Here is a 19059-nt window from a genome sequence, read left to right as displayed (position 1 = left end):
AAATTAAAGCTCCAATCAATACACAATAGTAGAACATGTATTTTTTTCTTTTATGTGCTTTTTTTATAGCTCAGAAATTTTCTACAGCTGTTTTATAAATAAATCAGAAAAAAAAAACATACAAAAAATAGATTAAGCCTCAAAAAATCTGAGTAAAAAGTAAGCCTTGTTTAGATACAGTTTAACTGTTCTAATTTAATGACTTGAGTACTTTTGAAAATTTGATTAAGTTTTGGATTTGTCAAAACCTTTAAGTAAATAAGCATATTGACTATTAAGACTGTTGAAAAATCGGACTTAATGCAAGACAAAATCCCCTCCAGTTGCTAACAAACTACACTAAAACTGAACAGTTCATGAACAGAGACAAAAGCACCAAGAATGAAAGGAGGTAGTATCATATACTACATAGAATTACATACTACAGAGTCAATTCCTAGGCTGGCCACCATAATCTAGCACACTTAAGATCAACCTTGGCCACCCAGTCTACCTGCCAGAGATAGTGACTTATTAACAGTGACTAAAATGCAGTGTCAATTTTATCAGTTTCCTAGTCAATAAAGGTGAAGAAATAGTTGTAAAAATTTTAATAGGAATATAATTTTCCATATTGTTCACTAAAGTGATTTTCTGATTTAAAACACATAAACATAAAAAATATATATAAAAAAATCCTTTACACCCCTCCCCCAACCATAATTGTTTTTTAAGGGAAAAAAAAGGTGTTCATCATGGTTCTGGAGAGGAGAACAAAACTGGAAACATGAATCCCTCCTTTTAAGTCTGTACTATACACAAAGAACATGCCTACTTGATAAATGGCCAAAATCTGACTTTACAAATCACACATTCTTCCTACCCCCCAAAAATAAAAGTAATGTTTTAAAATTTATTATTCTGTAATACATTACCCTATGCCTCTTTTGTATTAAACAGACTCAAGTAGATATTCCAGTTTATTACTGAGATTAAAAATACCTGTTTTCCATACCCAACTACAAGAAATATAATCAAGAGAATGATCTCAGTTGAATTAACAACCTCCAGGTATTATTTTATTAAAATGTAACACTTACAGTTCAAGCAATATCAAAACTTTATGAAAAAATAGTGATTTATGTAAAATTTATGTAAAATTCGGACTCGTGTATATAATGGGAATCATCTGGGAAATCCGACAAGCGTTAGAAGTGGAATTTAGAAATCATGGATTAATGAAATATGATTTTAACGCAAATACCTCGCCCAAAATTAAAAATAACTTTAGTAACTCTAATGTTAATATGCAGTCTGTGGGGGGGGGGGGGGTGGAGTGATTATCTTAAACTGAAGTTTAAGTTTAATAAATAAACTGAAGTTTATTTGCACCACCTGCATAAAGAAACTGTACCACTATAATGAAAAATAGTATCACTCTAACGATGCTATCTAATTAAAATGCAACCTACACCGAATTAAACATGAAATTTCAGATTACAGAAGTATGCTTTACGTCAAGATACAAGATTTGTAACACCACTGAACTGACCAGCTTTTACAGATACATACATTTATTACTTGAGAAATACAGTAATTTCTTCCTAGCATGAAGGTCGAGGACCCAGCCACAGAGCTAAGACTAAACAGTATTAGTAAATATTACCACCAAGCTGTCCCAAATAGCGGGCGTTTAACTGCAGAGTCCGCCCGACAGAACAAAGAGGCCGACATGCCTCCAGGGATGACAGTGCTGCAGTCTGAGGTCGCTGGGAACAGGACGAGAAAAGACCGGGTACTCCACGGAATGGGCCTAAAACCTACGTACAGACGGCCTACGCAGACACAGGAAAAAGAGCAACAAAAAGGCACCTAGAAGAATGGGGAGTAGCTTTCATGAAAGCTACTCACGAAAGACAGTTAGGGGTGGGAAACTACAGCTGTCTTGTCTTTGCTTCTCCCATCAGGGTTTAACTTTCCATCTCTCTGCTCCTCACGGCCACTGCTGACAGCTCTACCCAAGACTCGGGGCCCTAAAGCTGAATTGGCGTGACCACGGGATACAGGGAGAAAATGGGGACGGAAGGCACTCCCTGTTGGGTGGGGTACCACGTTACCTCTGCAACCCATCCAGCCCGGCTCGGGTTCCTGTCGCCTTCGCCTCTTACGCTTAGCACCATGAATGTCACAAAAAACCTCCTTACCCAGCTCGCCATGGAGCACAATCCCAAGACGTTCCCCATCTCCGCAACGTCGCAGGAGCACCGACAGGCAACAAGATGGAGACAGTACTTCTCCACCCTTTCGGGCCTTATTTACTATTTGCGAGCCACTTCCGGCGCATAGCTCACCCCGCCCCTCAGCTTTGCGTCACTTCCTTTGAGGCCTGAGTTGGGTGGGGTGGAGGAGGGCGTCGTGATCAGATTGCGACTGCGCATTCTTGGAATTTGGGGCTGCTTTCGGAGCAGGGTACTTTTAACACCGCCGGCGGAAGTTTTTGGCTAATGCAGTGGTGGTAGTTTGCTACATTAAGGAAACGGTGTGAGAAAAACTCACCTTTGCGTAATGTTTATTTGAGTTTGGGTTCAGTAGAGGCTGAGGTGGTGCTTGATGATTTTGTCCTCTAACCGCTTTTGAAGGATTGCCTTCTCGGTGCTCATACGTTCGTCCACGTATTTCTCGTTTTTACACTTTAGCGTCTTTTTGCCCCACGTACATTCTCAGATATTCCTGCAGGCCACTGCCTAGGACAAGTTCTACTGGGGTATTTCCATTCGTTTGGGTACTAACAGTTCTTTGTATCACTTTTTGTTGTTGACACGCATTTTAATTTCTCGTCCAATTGAGGTGTTACAGGAAGTTTGCCCGTTCAAAAATTTTAATTAGGTGAAAAGACATATTGATTATAAAGACTTAAATATGGCATTGATTTTATTGAACGTCATGAGCTGTTCAGGGGACATTTGGAATCCTTGCAAATTAAGTGGTAGTGATCATCTCTAGTGAGTAACAAAGTTCTAATTCTTTTTATAGTGATATAAAAAGATAATCTGGGAGAACAGTTTGGTGCACAGAAATAAAATAGAAATAGTCTTTGTCATTAATAATGACAGTTTTATAAAGATTACAAAAATTAGATGGGTGAAGGTGAAGTAACACCTAGGACTCTAGAACTGTGACCATTAAATAAGTAGTAAAAAGGAAGTAATGGAATTCGGTAAACGACAATGGGTTTAGTTTGGGCATGTTGAACTTGAAGTCTCAGAAATGCTATCCCTCAGCACGTGAAAATGCAAGCTTAAAAACCAAGAGTAATGAGATGCAAAATTTAAAGTAACTTAAATTGCCCTTAGAGTTGAAGATGTCAGCCTGAAAACAAGAAGCCAGTTCGAGAAGCAGAGCATTTAATTGGAATCAAAGAATTGCAATTAAGGTACAAAGATTTATGTAGAATCCCAAATAGTGTCCAGATTTTAGGAGGTTGACAGGATTTTCATGAAGAAAAAAGGGAGGAAGATTGGGTAAATAGTTTTAAAGAAGAGTTCATTGGTGCTGACAGGTAGGGCTGGATTTGCACTCATTGATTGGTCAGGTGAAGTGATCCCTAGGCAAAAGTTCACTTTTATTAGTCGTTTCAAAAGGGATTTTCTCCTGCTTGTTGACTTCTTGAATGTTGACCGTTTGGCCGAGTTCAAGTTTCAAGAAACAGGATGTGAAAACCAGTTGTCCTGAAATGGCTGTTCTGGCTCCCTTTTAAAATGACTCTACTTAAGTCATTTTTAAAAAGATAGAGGATTGAGGTAGATATCCAAAGAGAAATGTTGTAGAGTTACAGGAGTCCTTAATATGAATCCAAAAAATTTATCACTGGAAAAATTACCAAGTGGGGAGAAGCTATTGACTTAGTTTTTAACTTCTCACTGTGGTTAATGTCATTTACACACCCCTCCTTCAGTAGTCTTTCTCCTTTCAAGTTCTTTTCTTTCTCCTTTCTCCTTTCAAGTTCTTCTGAGTTTTAAATTCTGCTTTCAATATACATTGTGAAAATAGTGTTAGTAAGGTACTTGACTTCTCAGAATCTCAGAATTTTTGTTAGTAATATATCAACCTTAAAGAGTTGAGGGGATTAAATAATAATCACGTGGTCTTATAAATTAAAGCACAGTGTAAGCCTATTGTAGACCATAAATACAAGCTAGTTTCCCTCAAAATAAATTGTCTTAAAGGATGAATACAATTTATGCATAGTTTATATTGTACAGTACAAGGAGAGAAAGGATCTATGAAAAATATGTTATGACTTTAATCCTAAAATAATTAAATTCTAAATGTAAACATGTTTAAATATTTTAACATATGTTCAATAAGAATAAACTAGGAGTAGATTAGGACAAAATAACCTATAGGGGTCAGTATAAACTTAGAATTGCAAGAGGCTGTATCCTGATTAAAGACATGCTTTTGTCAGTGAAGACATATTTTGATTTTTTAATTAAAAATCAAGACATAATAAAGGTAAAACACCCTCCTAATTTATTACCTTAATATTAAGATAGCCTATGAACAATTTTATTTCCACACAGGTTTTTTTTCCCTCCCCCAGCCCAATGTAAGCCAGTAATTCCCATGACAACCAGATATGTCTATACGTAGATGAGGACAAAAGTATAATATTTATTTCAGGTAGAACATATATAAATTTAGGGAAAAAGGCAAATATTCACAATGTAAATAATGAAGTGATAGAGAATTCAAATGTTTCTAGGGTTTAAATACTATATTATAATCATTTAGAATGACTACTTGAAGAAATGCTAATGGCATTTATAAAACATTTTGCTTCTCAAGGGCAATTAGCTAAAATATGTTAAGGATTTATTGTCCTCACATAGGAGCTGATAAAATTTAATGTTATCATATTTTGAAGAACTATTAAAATCAAGCATTAATTCACCAAAAAAATGTTATTAGGCTGTAGAAAGGAGCCAACTATTTCTATTTATGCATTTATCAGATTTTTGAATTCTTACTAAATACGTTATTAGGGCAATGTTTAAATCATCACTTTCCAGTAAAAATATAATATGAGCCACTTTTATAATTCAAAATTTTCTAGTAGCCACATTAAAAAGAAAAAGGAACAGATTAAATTAATTTTAATAAAATTTTAATGATACATCTAATTTAACCCAATATAATTTCAACATGACATTAATATAAAAATTACTAATGAGATGTTTTACATTATTTTTCATGTTTTCCTTTTTTTTTTTTTTTTAAGATTTTATTTATTTGAGAGAGAATGAACAAGAGAGCAGAGCAGGGGTAGGGGCAGGGGCAGAGGGAGAGGAAACAGAGTCCCCCTAAGCAGGGAGCCCAATGCCCAATGCAGTACTGGATCCCAGGGTCCTGGGATCATGACCTGAACAGAAGGCAGCCACTTAACAGACTGAGCCACCCAGGAATGCCTCTTGTTAAGTTTTCTAAATCTAGTTTATATTATACATTTATAGCACATCTCAGTTCAGACCCGCCACATTACAAGAGTTTGATAGACCCCACATTGTACAATGTATATCTAAGTGGGGGGAACGAAGCAATTATCTATTAGCAATTATCCAAAGAACCCAGTACAAACTAAATAAATAAACACAATTTTCTTTGTATAAATCATAGATATTTCAGAGTAAAGTGGCTTTGAGCCTGCTAATTTACTTCAGACATTGAATTGGTTTCATCTAATTTATTTTTGCATAAAATCAAATCTGAGAGACTGTAGGAAGAGTAAATGTTAAGTTCTTATAATTTAGGCTAATACTTTGATTCAGGCATGGTTAGACACTGCACCATAGTTCAGCAATACCAAATGTTAGTCTTCAGTAAGAGAGAAAAACAAAAGAGTTGGCTAATATAGTAATACATGAGAATTGTGCTTTAAAAAAGGAGTTCTCTCATGCAAACAGAGTCCAGAAGATGGACTTTTCCCATTGAATCTCCATATAGACACAACCTTGGATTAAATGTCAGTTGAGGAAGTGTTTAGAGACATGCTTAAATCTGAAGTAAGGATGCCTGTGCTTAAATGCTATCCCCACCTCAAATTAGCTGTGTAATCTTGGGCAAATTTCATTTTTTTTGCTTCAGATCCGTCAACTTTAAGATGGGAGAGTAACAGTACCTTCTTCACAATGTTGCTGTGTGGATTAAATGAAACAAGCAAAGTGCACAGAAGGGTGTTAGGCTTCAGTAGGTACTCAATAAATATTAGCTACTCCTAGATAACAGGGGCTTTTCTTCTGTTTTCTTTTTCTTTAGTATCTCCCCCCACCCCCATAGTTTCTTAATGTTTGAAACCCTGTGTCTGGCTCTAAGTCAAATGTTTCCATCTAATTTTCTCCGCAATAAAACTGAAGGGAGAATATGGTATGCATAGGCTTCAGGTCCTGCTAAGTAAATAACTACAAGACAAAACAGGCCTTTTCCTTAATTTGTATTAACTGTTAACCTTGAAAATAAAACTGCCAGTTATTTTGTCAGCCAAAGAAGAGTTTATTCAGGAATAGCCGAGAACTGCCATCCAGGACAAGTAAGCTGCAGCAAAATCATAAGCAGGTATGGGAAACAAAGGAGAGGAGTGTTCTGTAAAGAGGTAGCTGGGAGGGACTATTATAAGGCTAAAGTCAATTGGAGTAAATTGGGAGGTTGAAGTATAGCGGCTTTTCATTGGCTAGGCTGTTGCCAGGCCAAGAAGAAATCTTCCTTTCTCTGATAGGGACTTACAAGGTCCCTTTCTTCTGTTGGGTGTGCAATTGGTAACTGGTGCTACATGTAAGAGCTCCCCCTGCTGGCCTCCGGTCTTCATCTAAACGAGGTTTTTTCTTGTTGCTGGTTTTTTTTTTTTTTAAGATTTTATTTATTTATTTGACAGATAGATATCAGAAGTAGGCAGAGACACAGGCAGAGAGGAGGAAGCAGGCCCCCCGCCGAGCAGAGAGCCCGATGTGGGACTCGATCCCCGGACCCTGAGATCATGACCTGAGCCGAAGGCAGAGGATCAACCCACTGAGCCACCCAGGCGCCCCTCTTGTTGCTGTTTTTAAATTTTCACACAATTTATCAAAGTACAATTGCCATACATTGTTTTGTTAAGAGAATTTTTTCTTTTTAAAAATCTTACTAAAAACTCCATTTCAGGAGGAGGTGAGAATGGAGCCATTTAGAATCTATCCTGGAGGCAGAACAGTTCTAGGATTGGCTAAATTACGCACTTAAGCCTGATAATTTTGAAAAAGAGAGAAATTCTTTGTACCCTCCTTACACCTTACCAAACATCTCTTTTCTTCAAGGAAGGAAAGTATTTTCCAGAAGCCCTGACCACCTGTTATCAGATTCTTCTTCAGTCTCAAGATCAGAACTGTGTTATATGTATCTGCTTTAAACAATTCTTGAGAAAAGGAGTTGAGATACCATGATAGATTTACTCATCAGTATTCCCACCATAAAGCCCTGAAGAACGCAGTCTTGGGTCAAACCTGAACAAAACTGAAGTTCAATTACCAAGCCACCTCCAGTCTAGAAGCTGCTTCATTCTCAAGCAAAGTTTTAAAATTCAGTATATAACTTCTCAATAATAAAAATTACAATTAAAATACCGTTTTCATAAGTAAATAGAAAATGTAAATTTTTATTCACAATAATTAGGAACTTAAATCAGTAGGATACTAAATTTCTTTTAAAAAAAGGATTTTTTCATATATTTATTTTATTTAGAGAGAGCAGCGGGGAGGGAGGGAGAAAGAGAATCTCACACAGATTGTGCTGAGCATGAGCCCAGTGCAGGGCTTGATCCTAGGACCCTGAGATCATGACCTGAGATTGTTAGGTTACGGAGTCGACCACCCCTCAATTAGACAGAGAACACTCTCAATAATGCAAATCACACAGCGAGGTTTATTTCCAGCTAGCTAGGGTCCAAGTATCCGCCCGGCGCAGCGGGTTTCAACAGGGACCCCGAACACTCAAAGCCAAGGATTTTATATAGCATTTTCAAGGCACTTTTTCATGGCTACATACATACCTTGCGCCCCACTTTGACAGTTTAACTTTGTTTAACTTTTTGCTACCACAGCATCACCCTGGCATCATCCTGGCAATTAAGTGAGATTTAGGTTTAGAAGAAATTTAACTTTATTTACATTTCCTTCTGCCTCAGCCTCCTTCAGTTTTACGGTGGGGAGCTCGACCTTAGGCCTGGAGGAACTGAGCCATTTTGTCTCTGGAAATTGGGCCATTGAAGAGATGGCCTTTTTGTTGTAAATCACCAGGATATTGGCAAACCAAGGGAGACTCCTGTCTTGCAGGATTGTGATCTCCGCAAGTTAACTATTTGTTTTTCTTTAATATCTGGTCCCTGTGGCGCCACCGCCTAACCACCCTGGTGGTATATGATTAAGTTGTTTCTTAGGTTTTAACTACTTTCTCTTATCTCAAGTTATGTGCGCCTGTCGGCTGGTTAGGGACGCTCAGTAAAATGGCTTCCCGGCCTTCAGGACGGCCATTCTTAATGCTAACCCAGTCTTACAGTGCAAGGTGCCGGCTTTTGCTTTGCCAAGATGGCTGTACTTAAGTCAGGGCTAGACTCGAGGTGGGTACAGCCTTGTTTTTCTTGGCCTTCACACCTGGAGCTGGTTTTCTGGGACTTGTTTTTAAGTCCCCTGGGGGAAGGGGAGCAGGGACAGTTTAAGGGTTAAACAATAAAGTTATTGTTTAACCTCAATGGAAGCCTCTGGCTAAAATAAAAATATAAAATAGGTCCTTACAAGTTGAAATCAAGAGTTGGATGCTTAACTGACTGAGCCACCTAGGTGCCCCAGAACACTAATTTTCTATAAAATAACTACCCATCTTCTTTTCTAGGAAATAAAATTCTTTTTTAAAAAATAGATTTTATTTATTTATTTGAGAGAGTGAGAGAAAGAGCGAGCGAGCGCAGAAGCAGGGAGAAGCAGGCTCCCCTCTGACAGGGAGTTCAATGTGGGACTCAATCCCAGGACTCTTGGATCATAACCTGAGCCAAACGCAGATGCTTACCCAACTGAGCTACCTAGGGGTCCGGGAAATAAAATTCTTTTGAAAGCCAAATCTTGTGTACTTCAATCTCATTTTCTATAGAAATGATTGCTAGATCTGAAAGTCTTTCCTGTGACATTGTACACCTCAACTAGTCGTTAATAATTTTTAATTTTGAGAAGCCTCCACTGGCAAATAATATTGCATAAATATATTTGTATATTTGCATAAATAAAAATATATACAGAATATAAAAATTCTGAAAGCTGTAAAAGTATTTGGAATTAGTGCTAAATATAATATAATATTTTAAGAGCAGTCACACCAAGGATGTTCAATTACTGGCATATTTCTCTTGCATAAATTCAAGTAGCATAATATGTATCAACCCTGTTAAGATAGACATTTATTTTCATCAATTTGAAATTAGTTTTAACAGAGTTAATAGATAAGATACGTCATTAGAATATAGTGCAAAATAATTGTACAAATTACTCATCACTAGAGTCAGTAATATTTATACTACAATTAAATGTGTTCCTATTAATAAAAATTTGTATGCTGTAAATCATGCTTACTTAGATGAGGAACCCCCCTGTATGGTACCTGTCCTGAACAGTTAGACCTGGCAGCTCTACTCTATAGTCAAGAGCAATGGAGACAATGGTTGGGATGGATCTAATACTTAAGCAATTGCAAAATGATTAGAAAAAAATAATTAAATATCTTCGGGTGAAGTAAAGATATTTAATTTCCCCTCGGTGGTTCACAATGTCTTAGGTGTTGCATTTTCTTCAGGCATATATATTATTCTGAAGTCATGTGCATTTTTATTCCTGGTCTAAAGAATAAAGTTGAAGGTGCCATGTAGCTTACCTGCCTATGTCTCCAGTCTCCTCTCCATTTCTTCATTTTTCAATTATTTAATCTTTCTACAAATATTTTACATTTCTCAGTATGAATGCATATGTCTTTTATTACTCATAATTCTATTTTAATAGTGAAGACAGTTAAAGCAATAGATTTTCCCCCTGAATAATATTTTCCATTTCTTATAGTATGAAAAGTTCTCCCTTTCATTGCATTATATAAAGGTTATGATTTCCTTTAAAATTCCCTTTTTGATATGAATGTTATCAGCAGTAATGATATTTCTCAATTTCCAAATAGAAAAGACTTTTCTAAATGTTACTGGCTTACAACTTTTCTAATGTTATTGGCTTATGTTATTGGTTTAGTTTTTTAGTGTGTGACCAAGCATCTGATTAGTTTTTCTAAACATCACACTGACATAAAGAGGAAAAAGTACATTGTCTATTAAAGGAATTTAAAGATCCACAAGTCTATTAAATTAGGGTTATTACATCTATTATTTAGTTGCTTTGTCTTTATTTTTTATTTGCTAGATAAATCCAGTTGTAAGTGGGGTCTGCTGAATCTCCCACTGTTATTAAGTTTTTAAATCACTTTTTTCTTGTAATTTCTCATAGTATTTACTTGGTGGTTAGTCGTTTCTTTGATATGTTCAAGTTTATGGTTATATGAACTTGTTCAATTATAACTTTTTTATTACACTGAATCCTTCTTCATTCTGCTGTGTCATACCTTACTGTTCACTTTCTCTGATGTTTATATGAGTATTCCTACTTTCTTTTTATTTGCTTTAAATGATATCATTTGCTGTTTTAACTGAAGCAATCAGCATTCTTACACTCCTTCCCTCATCCTCTTGCCTCAGTTTTTGTTATTTTGTTATTTCTAAGGCATGAGGGCCTATAACATTTAGGTTCTCTTCTGACCACCTCAGCTCTATGTTTATTATAATATTTGTTCTATAGTAAAATATAGTCAGTGTTCACTTCCAGTATTTTGCTGTAGTTTCTTAAATCATCTTTTGATTAGTGAAGTTCTTCTCTGTGGATTCTCCAAGAAAGGACTGATGAAAACAAGATTCCTTGAGTTCTTCCTTGTTTTAGATTGTTTTTGCCTTTGTATTTGTATAGTAGTTAGCCTAGAAATAAAATTACTGGATCACCTTCTCTTTTTGTAAGTTTTTTTTTTTTAGATGTATATCAATTGTCTTTTTTATTTAAATTAAATGTATCTGAGGAGAAGTCTGAGCTCAGTCTAATTTTTTCCCTTTTATATGCAATCTAATTTTTTTAACCTTCATCTCCAAAGTGTTATTTTATTAATTCCAAGTCCAGTAACTTCATTAGGATATATCTTGGTATTGAACATTCCGAGTCCGGTTTCTCTGGAGTATAGGGAAACCATTAAAGGAAAGTACAGATTTTTTTTTTTCAATAAAGTTATCTTGAATTATAAATGTAAGTTATTTGCTTATTTCCATTATTTTATTTTTCTTCTATAAGAACCAACCGTTTAATGTTGGCTCTCTTACCTGCCTCCCATACAAACTCTTCTCCCTAACCATTTTAAACTCTTTATTTGTTTTATGTTGTTCACCTTCTACCACTTAGTGCCTCACATCTGCTATTAACATTTCTCTCTTCCTGTTATTTCCTCATTTCTTCACTGAGTTCTTTTAGTCTTTGCTTTGATCTATTGCTTCATAGAAGTCAGTTTGCTTCTTTAAGGTTATGGTTCCTCTGGTTTATGAGCATCATCTGCTATTTGTTTTTCTTCTTCCTCTTTTCATCATTCCTGATAATATTTTTATATAGGTCCTGTGCTTATAATATTTAAATTTCTCATCTTAAATGGTGAATTTGGTCCTGGACTTAGTAATTAAAGGAAATTTATATGGAGAAATGGCCAGCACCACTTTCCACCCTATGTGAAATTTTTTGACCTGTTTTTGTTTTGTTTTGTTTTGTTTTTTTGATGGGGGAGATTATGAGGGGCGTTATTTATATTTTATTTCTCCTTAGTCAGGGAAAATTGTTTCTATCCCCTACCACCCCCCAAAAGTTTCTCTTTTATTTTTCTTCTGTTTTTTTTTTTCTTTTACTATAACAGCTTCCTATCTACATATATGAGCTTATTTTCATGATCCTCAGATAACCCTGCCTCTGCTTTTCATACCCAAACTAGGTCCAGAGAAACATTAGAACCATTGTCTACAACTGGTTTTCATTATTGCAAATAAAGAATGTATTTTTTCACGTCAAAGTGTGTCCTTTTCCATTGATAAGTGGATTTTGCTGGTTCTTTCGGGGATCTATAGCCAAGGCATCCTCCCTTTTCTTCCTCTTGAATGTATACCCTTCTCTTCTCCAGTAATTTTTGTCATCCTTTTCTTCAATTTCACTGGGAATTTAGCTACCCTTGATTTTACTTTGAAAATGAGATCATATTTTTGTTTTTCTTTCTCCTCATTCAATTTGGATGACTTCCAGAAATAGACTAAGCAAAATTCCACATCTCACTTCCACCTTGAAACTGGAAATCTACTCTTGTGACTTGCATTTTATTTTATGCTTAAGTCACTCCACATTGCTTGGAGTTTACCCAACATGCCATGAACTTTTTAATCTTCCTGTCTTTGCTTCTGTATGTATTTCTACCAGCACCATTTCTCATAAATGCTTTTTTATAGCTGATACCAATTCATCAGCTAATACTCAGTTGCAGCTCCTGCAAGAAATCTCCTGACAGCTTCTCCTTTTTTTGGCTAATCTCAAACATTAAGTATGATGATTTATCTACTCTCGATGAGGCCTGAGCAGTTTTGCATGCCTACATTTATTATATTGTTACTGGCACCTCTTGTTGTTATTCGTTGTGCTTTTATCTCCCAACCATACTAGGATTCTTGAGAATAGTGACTGTCTTAGGCATTTTTGTATTCTCAGGTTAAAAAAAAGAGTAAGGCCTGTGATAAACAATCAAGCTAGTTGAATGAATAAATACATTATTTAGAGAGACAACTCTCAAAATATGTGACCAGTAACATAACATTCCTGAGCATAAAAGAATGCATTAATTTAGAATTTAGTTTTTAAAACATTTATAAATAATAACATGTGTAGATATAACTTTAAAAAAATAGCAACTCAGCTGCAGCAACATCGGTTTGTGTGATTAAGATTACAGTGAGTGAACCTATTCATTTCTCAGAGATTTCCATAGCAAGTTTGCTATTCAACTGGAAATGTAATTTTTATTGCTTCTGGTAACCCACAATCCACCTACAATCTGTCAGTAAGTAGTGCTATTTCTGTTTTTTGTATCCTCATCAGTAATAATTATTGCAATTGGATTGTAGCTGACAGGTCTCATTCTGCAGTGTAAGAGAAACATGGTATTATTCTTTTTGTAATATATAACTGGAAAAGTTAGCCTTTTAGTAATATAAAAAGTAATACTTTCATGTAATCTAAGATCATATATATATATATATTTAATTTAATTTAATTTTTTTTCATTGCTCCAAAATTCATTGTTTATGCACCACACCCAGTGCTCCATGCAATATGTGCCCTCCATAATACCCACCACCAGACTCACCCCCCCACCATCCCCCTCCAAAAACCTCAGTTTGTTTCTCAGAGCCCACAGTCTCTCATAGTTCTTCTCCCCCTCTGATTTCCCCCAACTCACTTCTCTTCTCCATCTCCCAATGTCTTATTATTCCTTATGCTCCACAAGTAAGTGAAACCATATGATAATTGACTCTCTCTGCTTGATGTATTCCACTCAGTATTATCTCTTCCAGTCCCATCCATGTTGATACAAAAGTTAGGTATTCATCCTTTCTGATGGAGGCATAATACTCCGTTGTATATCTGGGCCATATCTTCCTTATCAATTTGTCTGTTGAAGGTTATCTTGGTTCTTTCCACAGTTTGGAGACTGTGGCCACTGCTGCTATGAACATTGTGGTAAAGATGGTCCTTCTTTTCACTACATCTGTATCTTTGGGTTAAATACCCAGTAGTGCAATTGCAGGGTCATAGGGTAGCTCTATTTTTAATTTTTTGAGGAATCTCCACACTGTTTTCCAAAGTGGCTGCACCAACTTGCATTCCCACCAACAGTGTAAAAGTTTTCCCCTTTCTCCACATCCTCTCCAACACTTGTTGTGTACTTTCTTGTTAATTTTGGCCATTCTAACTGGTGTAAGGTGGTATCTCAATGTGGTTTTGATTTGAATCTCTCTGATGGCTAAAGATGAACACTTTTTTCATGTGTCTGTTAGCCAATTGTTTTATGGAGAAGTGTCTGTTTATGTCTTCTGCCCATTTTTTGGCGTGATTATCTGTTTTGTGTGTGTTGAGTTTGAGGAGTTCTTTATAGATCTTGGATATCAGCCCTTTGTCTGCAGTGTCATTTGCAAATTACTTCTCCCTCCTTGTTTTGCTGACTGTTTCCTTTGCTGTGCGGAAGCTTTTGATCTTGATGAAGTCCCAAAAGTTCATTTTCACTTTTGTTTCCTTCGCCTTTGGAGACATATCTTGAAAGAAGTTGCTGTGGTCGATGTTGAAGAGGTTACTGTCTATGTTCTCCTCTAGGATTTTGATAGATTACTGTCTCACATTGAGGTCTTTTATCCATTTCAAGTTTATCTTTATGCATGATATAAGAGAATGGTCAAGTTTCATTCTTCTACACATATCTGTCCAATTTTCCCAGCACCATTTATTGAAGAGACTATCCTTTTCCCTCTGTATATTTTTTCCTGCTTTGTCAAAGATTATTTGACCATAGAGTTGAGGGTCCATATCTGGGTTCTCTACTCTGTTCCCCTGGTCTATGTGTCTGTTTTTGTGCCAGAACCATGTTGTCTTGGGTGATCACAGCTTTGTAGTAAAGCTTGAAATCAGGCAACGTGATGCCCCCAGTTTTGGTTTTATTTTTCAACATTCCCTTAGCAATTTGGGGTCTCTTTTGATTCCAGGCACATTTTAGGATAGTTTGTTCCTGCTCTTTGAACAATGCCAGTGGAATTTTGATTGGGATAGCATTGAAAGTATAGATGACACTAGGCAGTATAGACATATTGACAGTGTTTATTTTTCTGATCCATGAGCATGGAGGACTCTTCCATCTTTTTGTGCCTTCTTCAATTTCTTTCATGAGTGTTCTGTAGTTCTTCGAGTACAGATCCTTTACCTCTTTAGTTAGGTTTATTCTTAGGTATCTTATGGTTCTTGGTGCTATAGTAAATGGAATCAATTCTCTAATTTCCATTTCTATTTTTTCATTGTTAGTAGTCAGAGATAAAGTAGGACACTACACCACTCTTAAAGGGTCTATCCACCAAGAAGATCTGACAATTGCAAATATTTATGCCCCCAATATGGGAGCAGCCAACTACATAAGACAACTGTTAATAAAGATGAAGAGTCATACTGCTATGAATACATTAGTAGTAGGGGATCTTAAAACGTCACTCTCAGTAACAGACAGATCATCCAAGCAGAAAATCAATAAAGAAACAAGAGCATTGAATGACACATTGGACCAGATGGACCTCATAGACATACACAGAACATTCCACCCTAAAACAACAGAATACTCATTCTTCTCGAGTTCACATGGAACTTTCTCCAGAAAAGACCACATACTGGGTCACAAATCAGGGCTAAACTGATACAAAAAGATTGAGATTACTTCCTGCATATTCTCAGACTACAATGTTTTGAAACTGGAACTTAATCACAAGAAAAAGTTTGGAAGGAATTCAAACACTTGGAAGCTAAAGACCACTCAGCTTAGGAAAGTTTGGATTAACCAGGAAATCAAAGAAGAACTTAAGCAATTCATGGAAACCAATGAGAATGAAGACACTTTGGTCCAAAACCTATGGGTTTTGGTTACGGCAAAGGTGGTCCTAAGAGGGAAATACATAGCCATCCAAGCCTCCCTCAAAAAAATTGAAAAATCCAGAATACACACCTTAAACAACTGGAGAATCAACAACAAATTAATCCAATCCCACACACAAGAAGGGAAATAATCAAGATTAGAGCAGATATCAATGAGATAGAAACTAGGGATAAAGTAGAACACATCAACAAAACTAGAAGTTGGTTTTTTGAAAGAATCAATAAGATCAATAAACCATTGGCCAAAATAATCCAAAAGAAGAGAGAGGACCCAAATTAATAAAATTATGAATGAAAAGGGAGAGATCATGACTAACACCAAGGAAATAGAAATAATCATCAGAAATTATTATCAACAGTTATATACCAATAAGTTAAGCAACCTAGATGAAGTGGAAGCATTCCTGGAAACCTATAAACTTCCACAACTGAATCAGGAAGAAATTGACAAACTGAACAGACCAATATCTAGTCATGAGATTGAAGTAGTGATCAAATGCCTCCCAAAAAACAAGAGCCCAGGAACTGACAGATTCCCTGGAGAATTCTATCAAACATTCAAAGAAGAAATAATACCTATTCTCCTAAAGCTGTTTCAAAAGATGGAAACGTAAGGAAAACTTCCAGACTCTTTTTATGAAGCCAGCATTACCCTGATTCCCCAAACCAGGCAAAGACCCAACCAAAAAGAATTTCAGACCAATATCCTTGCTGAATACAGATGCCAAGATTCTCAACAAGATCCTAGCTGATAGGATCCAACAGTACATTAAAAAGATTATCCACCATGACCAGGTGGGGTTAATCCATGGGATGCAAAAGTGTTCAACATTCACTGATCAATCAATGTGATAGAACAAATCAATAAGAGAATAGAGAAGAACCACATGGTCCTCTCAACTGATGCAGAAAAAGCATTTGACAAGATACAGCATCTGTTCCTGATTAAAACGACTCAAAGTATAGGGATAGAGGGAACATTCCTCAACTTCATAAAATCTATCTATGAAAAACCCATGGTGAGTATCTTACTCAATGGGGAAAAGCTGACAGCCTTCGTTTTGAGATCAGGAATACGACAAGAATGTCCACTGTCACTATCGTTGTTCAACATAGTACTAGAAGTCCTAGCAACAGCAATCAGACAACAAAAAGAAATAAAAGGTATTCAGATTGGCAAAGAAGAAGTCAAACTCTCTCTCTTCACAGATGACATGATACTTTATGTGGAAAACCCAAAAAACTCCACCCCTAAACTACTAGAACTCATACAGCAATTCAGTAATGTGGCAGGATACAAAATCAATGTACAGAAATCAGTTGCTTTCTTATATATAGTAACACCAGATACCTTAATGTCAAGTTTAAGGGTTTAGTATTCACTTTTAACTCCTTGAGAAATATATCTCTGACATTTAGCAATATAAAACTAACATATGTCTTTCTCATTTTTGCAAAAGCAAAACTACATTGAACTTGGTTTTTTAATTACTCTATAAACCTTTTGGAAATAAAGACAGACCCATGAAAAAGAGCATCATATAATATTTTTTTCTTTTTTGTTTTGAAGAGAAGGTAGTACTATTAGACCATTTACTATAAAGAGTAAATATGAAGAAGCACATTTTATTGTTTAACCAAACAAAAGATATAATAAAATAAGTTATATACATTCTTATTGTTAGGGATAATCAAAATTATGTAGTCTGATAAATATGTATAAAAGACAATTTCTAATATGTTGACAGATACTTTCTCTATTTTCATATGGCTGAATAGAAGGTATATCTGTGGGTGTTTCATATTATGTTTGATTACATATACCTGGAATCTAAACAGGAATACCTATATATATGCTAAAGAATATTTTTCTTTCATTTCTAGAAAAAGTTTGCAATGAAGAAATGAGTTAAAGCTTAAACTGGGACATAAAATCCATACCTTTATTAAACTGCTTCAACAATTTCTTGTTATTTTTAAACAATGACAGCTCTACTATCCCTCAAGCAGCCTTGGTTAAATAAACTGCTTATCCTCAAGTTGTTCAAATATCTTTTATGTATGGTGTGGGTTGGTAGTCTTGGTACAAGACTGAGAGGGAGACAGAAACAGTGGCAGAGAGCTCACCAAATTTCCAGAAGTGAAACAAATGGAAAATGTTGGAAATGGTTTACAGTCATCAAGAATAAACAAACGTCACTACATTTATCATGAAATTCAAGTACTCATTCAAATCTGTTATATTGTAAACTTAGAAAATTCCCATCAAAGTATAAAACAAAATTTAAGGAAACTATGAACACTTTGGTAGAACACTTCGATAGTACAATTGCTAGTACTTTGGTATCCATGTGTATGTATCATCTTGCTTAGTCAGGAGGAAATCTAGTGATGATTAAGAGTTCAGCATCTTTGGCAAATTCCTTAAACAGTTTGTCTTAGTTCTCTCATCTGGAAAACTGGGATAATTATAATACTTACTTTTTTCTAGTTTTATTGAGAAATAATTGACATATGTCACTATACACGTTTAAGGCCTACAGCGTGATGGTTTGTTTTACATGTATTGTGAAAAGGTTACCTTAATAGATTCAGCTAATACTCATCATCTCATATAGGTACAATATAAAGAAAAGAAAGAAACAAAAGAAAGAAAAAATTCTCCTTTTGATGAGAACTCTTTGGACTTACTCTCTTAACAACTTTCCTGTATATTATACCATGGTGTTAGCTACAGTCATCGTGTTGTACATTATATCCCTAGTACTGATTTATTTTATAACTGGAAGTCCATACCTTTTGACCAACTTCTTCCAGTTCTTCATCCCCAACCCTTTGCCTCTGGTAACTGCAAGTCTGATCTCATAGAAACTCATATGAGTTTGGGGCAGTGGGTTTTTTTGTTTTGCTTTGTTTAGGTTCTATGTAAGTAAGAATGTATAATAAGTAAAAATGTATAGTATTTGTTTTTTCTCTGCCTGATTTACGTCTTTTAGCATAATGCCTTCAAGGTCCATACATGTTGTTACAAATGGTAGGGTTTTCTCATTTTTTTATGGCTCAGTAATATGCCTCTGTGTGTGTGTGTGTGTGCGTGTGTGTGTGTGTGTGCGTGCGTGCGTGTACATACACCATAACTTCCTTATCCATTCACCACCAGTAGACACTTGGTTTATTCCCATGTCCTGGTGATTGTAAATAATGCTGTAACCAACAT

At 35.8% G+C, this 19059-nt stretch overlaps 1 protein-coding gene and 1 long non-coding RNA gene across 6 annotated transcripts in view; one reads left to right on the top strand and one right to left on the bottom strand.

Moving 5' to 3' along the window:
* Positions 1-2333, bottom strand: part of SERINC1 (serine incorporator 1) — a 30312-nt gene extending 27979 nt beyond the window's left edge. The window contains exon 1 of the mRNA XM_082729982.1: positions 2184-2333. Within this exon, the coding sequence (XP_082586108.1) occupies positions 2184-2222 (39 nt within the window). The 5' untranslated portion in view covers positions 2223-2333. The remainder of the gene's footprint in view (positions 1-2183) is intronic.
* Positions 1-19059, top strand: part of LOC309864468 — a 664253-nt gene that overhangs the window by 4447 nt on the left and 640747 nt on the right. The gene's annotated exons all lie outside the window — the stretch shown is intronic.

The sequence above is a fragment of the Mustela nivalis genome, assembly GCF_964662115.1.
Source record: "Mustela nivalis genome assembly, chromosome: 5".
NCBI classification, from domain to species: domain Eukaryota; kingdom Metazoa; phylum Chordata; class Mammalia; order Carnivora; family Mustelidae; genus Mustela; species Mustela nivalis.
The sequence above is the reverse complement of the archived record's forward strand: the minus strand, read 5'-3'. Positions and strand labels throughout refer to the sequence as shown.